At 25.2% G+C, this 13,143-nt stretch overlaps 2 protein-coding genes across 4 annotated transcripts in view; one reads left to right on the top strand and one right to left on the bottom strand.

The window, feature by feature from the left end:
* LOC100198448 (protein MCM10 homolog) overlaps positions 1–13,143 on the top strand; it is a 168,447-nt gene that overhangs the window by 27,753 nt on the left and 127,551 nt on the right. The gene's annotated exons all lie outside the window — the stretch shown is intronic.
* Positions 1–13,143, bottom strand: part of LOC101234331 (IQ motif and SEC7 domain-containing protein 1) — a 74,434-nt gene that overhangs the window by 44,691 nt on the left and 16,600 nt on the right. For all 3 annotated transcript variants that reach the window (XM_065817558.1, XM_065817557.1, XM_065817559.1), the window contains exon 3: positions 1,788–1,905. In XM_065817558.1, the coding sequence (XP_065673630.1) occupies positions 1,788–1,905 (118 nt within the window). The remainder of the gene's footprint in view (positions 1–1,787; positions 1,906–13,143) is intronic.

Genomic DNA, 13,143 nt, shown 5'->3' with positions numbered 1-13,143 from the left:
CATATCAAGATCATTGAATCCTTCCTTTCCAATCGTAGCATAAAAGTTGTCCTCGATGGACAACACTCTTCTTCTTATTCTGTAACTTCAGGGGTTCCTCAAGGTTCTATCCTTGGCCCTATACTCTTTTTAATTTACATTAACGATCTTCCAGATATTCTCACATCTAAGGTTGCATTGTTTGCTGATGATACTACCATTTATTCTTGTTGTGATAAGAAACCAACACCCTCTGATTGCTTGGAGGGGGCATTTGAGCTTGAAAAGGATCTCACTTCTGCTACAGCATGGGGCTTACAGTGGCTGGTGAACTTCAATACAGATAAAACTCAATTTTTTTCAGCCAATCGTTATCGCAATAATTTAGATCTCCCTATATTTATGAACGGTGATGTACTCAATGAGTCATCTACTCTTCATCTTCTAGAATTAATTCTTACTTACGATTTTTCTTAGAAACTATATATCAAATCAGTTGCAAAATTAGCATCTGCTAAGGTTGCATCTCTTTATCGAGCTTGTCACTTTCTTACTTCGGATTCTATTCTCTATCTCTATAAATCTTAAATCCGGCCTTGTATGGAATACTGTTGCCATATCTGGGGCGGATCTTCTAATGATGCCCTTTCTCTTTTAGACAAGGTGCAAAAACGCATTGTAAACATAGTTGGACCTGCTCTTGCAGCCAACCTCCAACCATTATCACATCTTTGTAATGTTGCTTCTCTTTTTCTTTTTTACAAATACTATAATGGGCACTGCTCTAAAGAGCTAGCGTCTCTTGTGCCATCTACTAAAATTCATTCTCGTTTTACTCGTCATTCAATTAAGTGTCATCCTTTTTCTGTGACTGTTCCTAAGTGCTCAAAAAACGCTTATTTGTCTAGTTTTTTTCGTCGAACATCAGTTCTTTGGAATTTGCTTCCTTCATCTTGCTTTCCTGATTCATATAATTTGCAATCTTTTAAGTCGTCCGTCAATTGTTATCTTGCTCTACAATCTTTATCTTTTCTCTTTCAGTAACTTCCAACGCTAATTAGTGGTTGCTTGCAGCCTTGTTGGAAGCGAAGATGTTTTAAAAAAAAAATCTTCCTAAAAACCTTTTTAATAGTTTTAAAGAGACAGTTTTGAATGCCATCTTTATTTTGTGACAGCTTGAGGTTCAAAAAGTCGGTGAGTTTTAACTCAAAAAGCTCAGTTGTTTACTGGTAATATTCATCACATTATTGGTTGAAAAATGATAATAATCTTAATAAACTTTCTACTTTTTGAATTATCTTTCACTACTAATCTCTCATGGAAACCATATATCCAATCCATTGCAAAGTTATATCCAATCCATTGCAAAGTTATATCTAGTTCATTGCAAAGTTAGCATCTACTAAACTCTTCATTTTTTAAAGCTTTGCTCAAAGTTTTTTTTTTAAAGAAAAAAAAAAAAAAAAAAGCTCTATTACTCTAAAGCAAACTTTTACCACAGAGAAACAAATTTATAATAATAAAAAATAATAATAAAAACAAATTAATAATATTAAAATATATATATTTGTGATATTAAATTGGAATTACAACAAAAAAAAATATAATTAGAAACTTAACAAAATTAATAAATAATGTATAACAAAATATATATATAAAAAATAAAGTATTACTAATAACCTAAAAAAAAAGATAATCCAGAAATGCACTATAATAAACACCCTTTAATTATGTTAAATTATGTTTAATAACTTGGTTAATTATGTACTAAACTATGTTTAACAATGTATAAGTTATTATAAGATAACCTTCAATAATATCATAGTCATTGCAGGCATCTTCATACTCCACTTCTGCGTAGGGATCACTTACATCACTCATCAGCCTGCCAATACTAGTTTTCTTCAATTGAGACTCGTCTAAGTCCTAAAAAATAAATTGACTCTGATATTTCTTTTTTGTGACTAAAAACTTTTTTTAAACTAAAAAAAAGCAAAAAAAATATTAAGGTAAAAAAAAAAAAAGTAAATATCACTTTTGATTGGTTGAAATTTGGACATTTTTTTTAAAACTACCAAACCAACTCTAACAAGTTAATATCAGCATATTTGGTTTTTATTTTAACAATAAAAATTTTCAACTTTATAACATTTAGCTAATTTTTTTTAAAACCGCAATGACTTTTTTGTAAAGTTATCTCTATCGAATCCACAACTTGACTTTGTGCCACTTTTTTGTAAAGTTATCCTTATCGAATCTACAACTTGATTTTGTGTCACTTTTTTGTGGCATTAACCCTTAAATCTTTGAATTTTTCAACACTATTTGCACATTTTTATTTTTTTCTCAGTATTCCATTTACACATGTCCAGTAAGATTCGATGACTTGCTGCTCAGAACAGTTTGGTGGATTAGCATCTTTTGGAACTACATTAAATTTATTATTCTTATACCAGTCAACTTTTTTTTGGAATAGAGAACCAATGTCAGATCTGGTCAAAATAAAGTTGGCTGTTTATATTCTTTAATTTAGGAGGGAGAAGTCATTTTTACAATCATTTAGTCACATATAGATTTGATATCAAAGTTTGGTTTATTATGAAAGAAGTTAGTTAGTTAAATTACACAAGCCTGTTCCATGAGCCCATCAACAACTAGCCAGCTGTCAGAGTTTGATGCATCTTGTCTTGTAGTCAAAGCGCTTCATTTTGTGCAGCGCTTTGGTAGTTTGATGCTGGATGTGTACTATAGTACTTTTATCTTTTTCAAGGAATGGGCTCTTAAAGTTACAACTGCAAACAGCCTGCCATAAAAAGAATTTGCAAGTGAATTTTCTGACTCGAATGTACTTAAATCTGTCAGACACTTTATAACATTTCGACTGATATCTGAATATCAAATGATTAACTAAAAGTATTGATTTACTGAAAGGATCAAGTGATATTTTTTACAGAAGGTTTCATCTTCTTCATGCATCATTAAAAAAAAAAAAATCATTAGAACAATTAAAAGCTTAAAAAAACTTAATTTAAAATTAGTGATATTATTTTAAAGCATTAAGCTGCTGGCAATTTATGTATGTGTAAAGCAATTTTACATACGCCTAGAGTGATTTTCATTAAGTGACTTTTAATCATTTTTTTAAAATTATTCTATAACCGGTAAGATAAAGAAGTAATTCATTTTATAAAAAAAACTACATTAACTTTTAAATAACGATTATGTAAAAAAGTTTGTTACAAAAGTTTGAATGACAACTATGTTAGATAAAAGCGCTATTTACTAATAAAAATAAATAAAATAAAATTAAAAACTACAAAAACCTTTATTAACTTATTTTATTGAAATATTTAGTAACAAAAAACAAAATTGTTTATAGTTAACGACAATTTTTTTTTGTATACGAAGTTATTAAACGAAACATTAAAAAAAAAACATAATAATATAATAAAAACTTTTATTTTTCATCTTGCAAGCAAAAGAATATTCATAAAACTTTTGATTGCAATAAAATTTACTTAAACTTCTATTTAATAATAAAAAATAAATTAATAATAAAAAATAATTTTAAACTTTATTTTATCTTTATTTCATGTAATGACTTTATTTTTATTTTGTTTTTACTTTATAGTAATGATTGATTTTTTTGATATATTCAGCAATGTAATTTTAATAATAAAATAATAAACGTATAAACTTTAAATAAATAAAGTAAATAAATTAATGTAACTTTCTTATTTGTTAGTTGCGGATTTTTTTTAAAACAAAAAATCATTTTAAGTCGCAATTAGAAATTTAAAAAATTTAACATATTTTAATTTATTTATACAAATGCCAAAAGAAAGAAATTTGTTTATACCAAACATTTTTAAAAATGTAATATTTAATTATTTAATATTAAAAAAACAATTAAAAGAAAATAAGCAATAAGTATAAATATATAATAATAATAAAATAAGTAATAACAATAATCAAGTTTAATAATATTAAACTCATTTTGTGGTAACTAATATTATTGCAGTAATTTAAAAAAGTTAGTCTTTAAAAAATAATTTTTTTTATTTTATTTAAAACAATGCCTGTGATATCACTAAAAAATTAGACTTTTCAAATTACCCAAAGAAATCTTAATATATCAACAACCACGCACTGTTGAATTAAGATTATCTGCCACATCAGTAAATTAATCTGTTTTCTATAATGCTATCCCACCTTGCAGAAAAGCTTTTAAAAGTTGTAAACTGAAATACCAACCTCAAGTTACCTTGACTAAAAACAAAAATCTAAAGTGAAAAATCATATGGTACAACCCTCCATTTAGTCAGAATTTGAAAACATAGGTAGTCGTTTACTAGCATTAATTGACCTGCACTTTCCAGTAAACCATAAATTTCACAAAATATTCAACAGAAATTCAATCAAAGTTAGTTACAGCTGTATACAAAACATAAAATCTATAACTAGTTCATATAACCAAAAGATTTGCAACAGTGATACAAATTTGAATGCAAGAACTTGCAACTGCATTACAAAGGCCACTTGCCCATTGAACAATTAATGTTTATTAAGTAATATTGTTCATCAAGCTATTGTGATTGATGAAAATCAATCCTAGTATTATCCTTCAATTTGATGGAAATCCTAAATAAAAAGAAAAAGAGACACTATTCAAGCATAGATACACAAATCATTTAAAATCTTTTAATGCAGTGAAATACAGAAATGATACCAAGCCTTCTAAGGAGATTTGGAATTTCGAAAAGAAAAAAATATAATACACACAATAAAGTGGAAAATTATAAAATGCTGTAAACCTAACAAAACAACAATTGTTTTGTTAGGTTGTTGAATTCAAATTGTGTGTTGTTGTGATTAAACTTCACAACAACACACAATTTGTAACCTCTGCCTTCATGAGAAATTTATAATTTTTTATCACAAATAAAACAACCTCCTTAATGAAAAAGACAAAATATTATCTTAGTGTTGACATTCCAACAAATTTCTACTGTCCTCTTTTGATACCAGAGACTAAATAGTTACATCTTTTATTATGTCAGAAGTCATTCTACTGTAATTTTTAATTCATTTGTAAAAGAGATTGTTTTTTAAACGGTTTTTTCTAATGGTTTTTTATGTATTTAATATCTAATGATTGCAATATATGGCACAAAATTTTAAGTACTATTGCTAATGCTGTTTTTTATTTAAACAAAATTTAAATACTTATAACACTATTATTATAATATTGAACACTGTTTTACATTCAATAGTTTTGGTATGATTTTAATATAATACATAAACAATCAATAAATATATATATATATATATATATATATATATATATATATATATATATATATATATATATATATATATATATATATATATATATATATATATATAGTTCTATAGATAGTTGCATTTGGGAAGTACGGAAGGAAAAAAATGATTCTTACGCCAACAAATACGTCACTTTCAATAAATTTTGACTTTCGTCCAATTTGCGCGATGTCAGAAAGTAAAAACCATTAATTTAATTACAAACTAATCGTTTTTTTTAAAAACCGCAAACGCAAATTTAATTGACCAGAATGTTTTTATAAACATTCTGAATGTTTTTAAAACATTCTGAATGTTTTTAACAATATAAACAATGTTTTTATTTTTATTTTTTTTAATAAAATGTTTTTATTATTATTTTTTTTACTGTAAATCATGCACGGAGTGTTGCTACATCGACTATCTTATAGCCTGACTTGCAAGGGAGTGCTGCTACATCGACTGAGGGTTTGGTTGGGGCAGGCAATCAATCAATTAATTAAAAAAAAATTCCAATCTTGCACTTTAATTTTTACTTTGTCAACAAAATACGGAAAATCTTTCTGACAACCAGTTAAGAGTTATATATATAAATATTTTGTTGACAAAGTAAAAATTCAAGTGCAAGATTGGAATTTGGAGGCCTGATATATATATATATATATATATATATATATATATATATATATATATATATATATATATATATATATATATCAGGCCTTGTTAAGAAGCGTTACGCAGCTTGTAATTTGCCTGCGAAAAAGCGATTTGCCTACGCGTTCAGCAGTTTTGCGCTACGCAAAAACTTTTATCGTGACGTTTATTCAGAAGAAATAAAGTCGTAAGTAAAAGCATTTAACCGCAATTGTAAACTAATAGATTTTTTGTTAAAGAAACAGTTTGTTTAATAATTTTTTTTGTTGTTGTTAAAAATTAGTTAAAAAAAAATTAAGTGTTTCAAGTTTTATCTAAAGGAATTAAATATATAAATTACTTTTAAATATAAAAATTAATTTTTGTCTTAATAGTTTAAAAAATGCACGATTTATTTTGATGTAAATATTTTATTAATAAGATATTTTGTTTATTGTTAATTCAATAACGTAAAGTTTTAATGACGTTCGTTTAATTTATGAAAATAAATTATGATCACGAATATGTTATCTGTAACTGATAAATAATAATAAAAACTTAGAAATGCGTTACGCGTTTTCTTTAAGCAGCAAAATTTTGTAACAAGGCCTGATATATATATATATATATATATATATATATATATATATATATATATATATATATATTATATATATATATATATATATATATATATATATATATATATATATATATATATATATATATATATATATATATATATATATATATATATATATATATATATATATATATATATAAGAACATTGAGCACTCTATTTGTAAAATACACAAACATAATTTACATATATATATATATATATATATATATATATATATATATATATATATATATATATATACACATACATATATATATATATACACATACATATATATATATATATATATATATATATATATATATATATATATATATATATATACACATACATATATATATATATACACATACATATATATATATATATATATATATATATATATATATATATATATATTATATATATATATATATATATATATATATATATATATATATATATATATATATATATACATACATATATATATATATATATATATATATATATATATATATATATATATATATATATATATATATATATATATATATATATATATATAAATAAACTGTGATAAAAGAATATGTTAAGTATAAGATTGTTTTAAGAAATAAATTATAAGGAAATATAATCTCTTTCAAATACCGAATTTAGATTCTAATAATAACTTTTGTTAAATTATTTTAAATAATTTTAATTATGGTTCAAAACTAAAGTTAATTACAATGCGATACTTTAAAATACTTTCAAAATATTAATAGTTTTTAATCTCCTGTAACAAAAAAGATCTTAATAACAACACATTAAAAGCAAAGGGTTTTAAAGTATTTGTAAATTGTTTTTTTATATTTGTCAATATTTTGTTGTTGTAAAAGGAGTGCAAGGAGCTTTTTGATAAAATAAGTACTTAGTTCAAGTTAAAAACCTAATGACTTATATATAAACATGTGCTTTATCTGAAAGTAGAAAAGCGAATATTATAAATAGTTTACAATAATACTTTTATTTACGCAAATTACTTTTTCATTTAATTTTTTTTGTCTTTTTTATCTAACTTATTATTATTATAAATCCTTTTTTTTTAAATCAATTTAATTTACGCAATAGTTTTCACCAATAATGATAAAAAAATTATAAACTAAATTTAAACATTTTATTTAAATTAAATTTAAACATTTTATTTAAATTAAAAAATAAAATAATTGAAATAAAAATGTTAAGCAAACGTTTTATTATGTAATGTAAGCAAATTACTAATATAAAAAAACAAATTGTGCATATCTTTTATCACCAATAATGAAAAATGACTAGAATAAGTGAGAAATCTGCTGAATGCGAAAATGTTTATAAAAAATAGTGATGAGCAACTCAAAAAGTCGGCGGCCAACCAAAAATAACCAACTGGTTACTTTCCGACCAAAAGTCAGAGTGTACACCCCTGTGTGTGTGTGTGTGTGTGTGTGTGTGTGTGTGTGTGTGTGTGTGTGTGTGTGTGTGTGTGTGTGTATGCATATACATATATATATATATATATATATATATATATATATATATATATATATATATATATGTATATATATATATATATATATATATATATATATATATATATATATATATATGTATATATGTATATATATATATATATATATATATATATATATATATATATATATATATATATATATATACATACAGTGAATTTTAGTAAGCAACTGATATTGATAGATCCTATAAAAATGTTATTTAAAAACAATATTTTATAGGATATATCAATTTTAATGCAGCCCCGGCCAGGTTTATGACCGGGGCTGCATTATTATTGATAGATCCTATAAAAGTATTGTTTTTAATTATAACTCATATCATAAATTTTAATTAAAAATAACTTTTTTATAGGATCTATCAATATTAATGCAGCCCTGGTCATAAACCCTGTCCCCCTTTGCGGCTATGTGTTATCAAACCTGGTCCCGCCATAGCCCCGGTCGCTTACTAGTACATGTGACAAATAAAATCGCCCAGCATGATATTTCGCACTTGTAATACTGAAACGCATTATTAAGGAGTGCGATTATGCACGCTCAGCATAAAGTCTTGAGAGCGATATTTAGAGTTAGAAATTGGTTGCCATGGGGCCATCCATAAGTTATGTACGCAAGTATGAGGAGGGGGTCACTCAAAAGCATACCAGTGTGTACAAAGGTGAACGATTTTTTGTTTGAATTTTTTTCATATGAAGTCTGGGAAATCAGACAAAAAAGCTTTGGTTTTTTAGCTAATGCATTTGTCTATCTACCGGAAAACATATGTTACTGCAGCTTTAATATTAAATAAAAACAATGAAATAACGCCATTTACTAAAAGTTGACAACATAACATGACATAACATAATATGACAACATTTTTTCCTATTGGAGTTGAATTAATATGCTTGAAAGCAGACATTCTAAACAGCAAAAACGTTCTAATTTAAAATTAATAATTGTTAAAAATAAAAATATTAAGAATATTTCTTTTATTTACAAAAGATGTGTGAAAAATTAAAAACAATAAAGCAAAAGAACCTTACAATTTTACAAAATTTTTTAGATTTTTTACTTTTGATTTTTCAAAATTCAATCAAGTTTTAATTTTTTAATTTAAATTTTCAATTCTCATTGAGACAAAACATTTCGAAAATAGTAAAAATTCTATTCTATCTGTTAGCAGTAATAACTTCATAACTTTTCAATAATTGTTTGTACAAAATAGAAAACTGCATTCTAATTTAAACTGAACGCGCAATTTAATTATTATCAAGTGAATAATTTTTCATATACTTGATTATATACTTAATAAATCAAATCAAATGTATTCTGAAATAGATTTTACATTTCTTGGAATATTTACATATAGTACAAGTACTAATTATTAGTAAACACCATAATAAGAAACTTAAAAAAAAAAAAAACGTAAAACAGTACAATACTTAAACAAAAAACTTTATGGAATAATAATTAAGAAGTTTGATAAATTTGGGACAAAATTCAATTTACTTTTATACATCTATCTAGAATAAAAGACTTTTATATACCTAATTATAATATAGCAATAAAAGAGAAGTAGATTATAAATATATACAGTAACAACATTGTAAATACATTGTCAATAATATAGTAATATAAGTATCAGCAATAATAATAGATAATAATAATAAAAACTCCAGTTATTGGTAATAATAATCAAAATAACAATAATAATAATACTAACGATAAAAATAACAGTTCTATTAATAATAACAATAGCAACAATAATAATAATAACAAAAATAAAAATAGCAGTATTTATAATAGTGAGAGTTGGAAATAGAATTGTGATACACTGCAACCATTTTCTATAGGCGCATGTGGATTATGTCTTAAAAATGTACTTAATTTTATTTTTATAGTGTATTTCAATAAATTATAAATAAAGTATCAAATAATAATAAAAATTATCAAAAAATAATATTAAATTTGAAACGAAGTCAATCATAAATGAATTAAATTCAAAAGATAGCTGACTATTTTCTATAGACGCAGTTCACTTTTTTTAACAAAACTAAACAAAAAAATGTTTTTATCACATTTTTATTACTTGATTGGACCTCCTTTGCGCTCAATTATTTAATAAATTTGTTTTGGCATACTTTCCAGTCCTTGTGGCTCCATATCCTCCCAGCATTCTGATACCGCTACTTTTAGCTCTGCCACAGAGTTATATTGCTTCTGGTCAGCATAGATACGTCTTACGATGACTTCCCAGATATTTTCAACAGGATTCAAATCTGGACTGCGAGCAGGCAATCACATTTGCTTGATTTTTTTAGCGTCAAACCAAGCTTTAGTCTTGTTACTAGTGTAAATGCTGGCGTTGTCTTATTGTAAAATAAACTTTTTGCGTCAATATTTGTTTTTAAATGGAATCAAACATAATTTTAGCACATCAATGTATTCAGAACTTTTCATTTTGCAAGATGTAAATGTTAAAATGATGTAAAATTTAACTTTCCTATTGCACAAAACTCAAGCCAAACCATCAAAGATCCACCACCAAAATTCCTTGTCGAAAAATATTTAGGTCCTCTCCTCAAATCATGCCAGTACCCACTAAAACCATCAGGCCTATCAAAATTAAACTTTTTCTTGTCCAAAAAAATCACCTGGTATTGAAAACAAAAATATTCAGCTATTTAGACATCTTATGTATTTATGAGAATTTAATCTAAAATTTCTTACTTATTCCCAATCGCATGCCATGTTTTCGCGGGCGAATTCGATCTGTTTCTGTTTTTGAACAGGCTTCAAATTTGGTGCTTTATTCATTTTTGTTTGTACAATGTGTGGGCTGTCTTTAAGAACTTTCCTAATCGTCTCCTTGCAAACATTTAAACCCAAATCTGGCTTAATTGTTTTCAAACTTTTTTATGAATTTGATGCGAGTCGAACAATTCTGCATTTTTCACGGCCTGAAACCTTAGATTTCTCTGGTTCCCTCTTGTTGCATAACCTGTTGGATTTTTCAAGAAATTTCTGATAACATGATCTGATCTCTTCAATCTTCTAGCAATTTCTCGATTTGGAACTTTTTCTTGATGATAAGCCAATATTTGACCTTTTTCAATATTGGTAAGGACCTTTCCTTTCAGCATTTGGTTAAGTTCAACTTAATTTCGACAAAATAAAAAATACTACAGAATATAAGAAAATTGCGTCAAAACTTGTCAAAACTTTAGTGCATCTATAGAAAATTGCCACGTGAATATTAAAAATTCAATTATTTTAATACAGTCAAGACAATTAATAATCAGATGCACAATGGACCATTGTTTTCTTACATATACTTATTCAAAAGTACCGTAAAAACAATTTTATTACCACTGTAACACTGTAAATCCGCTAAATTCCACATGCGTCTATAGAAAATGGTCACAGTGTATTAACTTGAGAAAAAGTTAAGAAAGAGCAAGTATTAGTAGTAATAAATCAGCATTGAAATGAAGAAAGTAGTAGAAAAGAACTTTAAAAAAGATCAAGCATTAGTAGTTATAAACCAGGATTGAAGCGAATAAAGTTAAGATGGATAGTAGATAGTTAGCAGTAGAGTAGCATAGAAATTAGGAAGAGTACTTGTTTAATAAAAAATTAAATAGACTGTTTTTGAATTTGAAAAATGTAGGGAGAGATTTTAACTGTGAGGGGAGACTATTCCATGTGCATATGCTTTGTTATTTAATCGATTCATGTTCATAACAAACAGTTCTATGTTTAGGTATAGATAATTTGAAGCTTTTAGCTGATTGAAGTTAACAAGTATTTTTTTATAAGTAAAAAAATCAGTAAATGGAGGAGGTAATGTTGTTGTTTCCTAACAAACAAACAAACAGTTGGAGTGCTGAATAAGGTCTTTTAACTTAAGTATCTTTGATATATAGTAGAGGATATTAGGGGCAGAGTTAAAATGCTGAAAATAGATTATTTTTAGGGCTTTATTTTGAAGGTGAGATAATCTTTTAAGTGTTAGAGATTGGGTTTGTTCCCATATTTGACAAGCATATCTAAGATGAGACTGAAAAACAACATGATATATGTTAAGGAGCGTTTCAAGATTAAGATAATGTCAAACTTTGGCCAACATACCGTTGGACCTGCTTAGTTTCAGTGCTAAGTCTTGAAGATGGGATGCAAAACTAAAATTGGAACCAATTTTGATACCAAGATACTTGATAAAATTCACAAGATCTATTTTTTGACCACTTAATCTGAAATTTAGGTGCTTTTTAATTTTTGTTTGACTTGATTTAAAGATAATAATTTCAGTTTTTTTTTAATTAAGTGATAATTTATTGGATAGAAGATACTGGAGTAGATTCGCTAAGTTATGGTTAATATTTTTGTTTATCTTTTTAAGTGATTTGTTTATTAAAAGCAGATTGGTGTCATCAGCAAAGTGGTAAGCAGTGGAAAACTTCAGAGAGGTATTAAGATCATTAATGAAGAGAAGGAAAAGCAATGGCCCTAACACAGAGCCTTGGGACACCATTTGTTATACAATAGACTTAAACTAATATAATATATTTTAGTGTAAGTATATATATATATATATATATATATATATATATATATATATATATATATATATATATATATATATATATATATATATATATATATACAAATATAATATATAAATAACTTATATATTGACGTATATTTTGAGAAATGCATTTGTGAAAATAGTGACATTTTTTTTGTTGTTGTTTGAGAGCGCACTTCCAAAAGTTTTGGTTCAAAGTTATATAACAAATATATTTGTTATACGTATTGTTTATTAAAACTTTTTTTTTTTTTTTTAGTTTTGTTTAGTTTTAACTTTTTTAATAAATAGACTTTAATATAAGCTTAACGGATTCGAAGATATCAGTGAATATATTTAGTTTATTAACTTATATTTGACAAAAAATACTTGATATTTTAACGTTTTGATAATTTTAAATTTTAAATATAATAGTCATTAATTAACAGAATGTGAACCTGTACAAACCTGTACAAAATCG

The sequence above is a fragment of the Hydra vulgaris genome, chromosome 14, assembly GCF_038396675.1.
Source record: "Hydra vulgaris chromosome 14, alternate assembly HydraT2T_AEP".
In the NCBI taxonomy this organism is placed as follows: Eukaryota; Metazoa; Cnidaria; class Hydrozoa; order Anthoathecata; family Hydridae; genus Hydra; species Hydra vulgaris.
The sequence above is the reverse complement of the archived record's forward strand: the minus strand, read 5'-3'. Positions and strand labels throughout refer to the sequence as shown.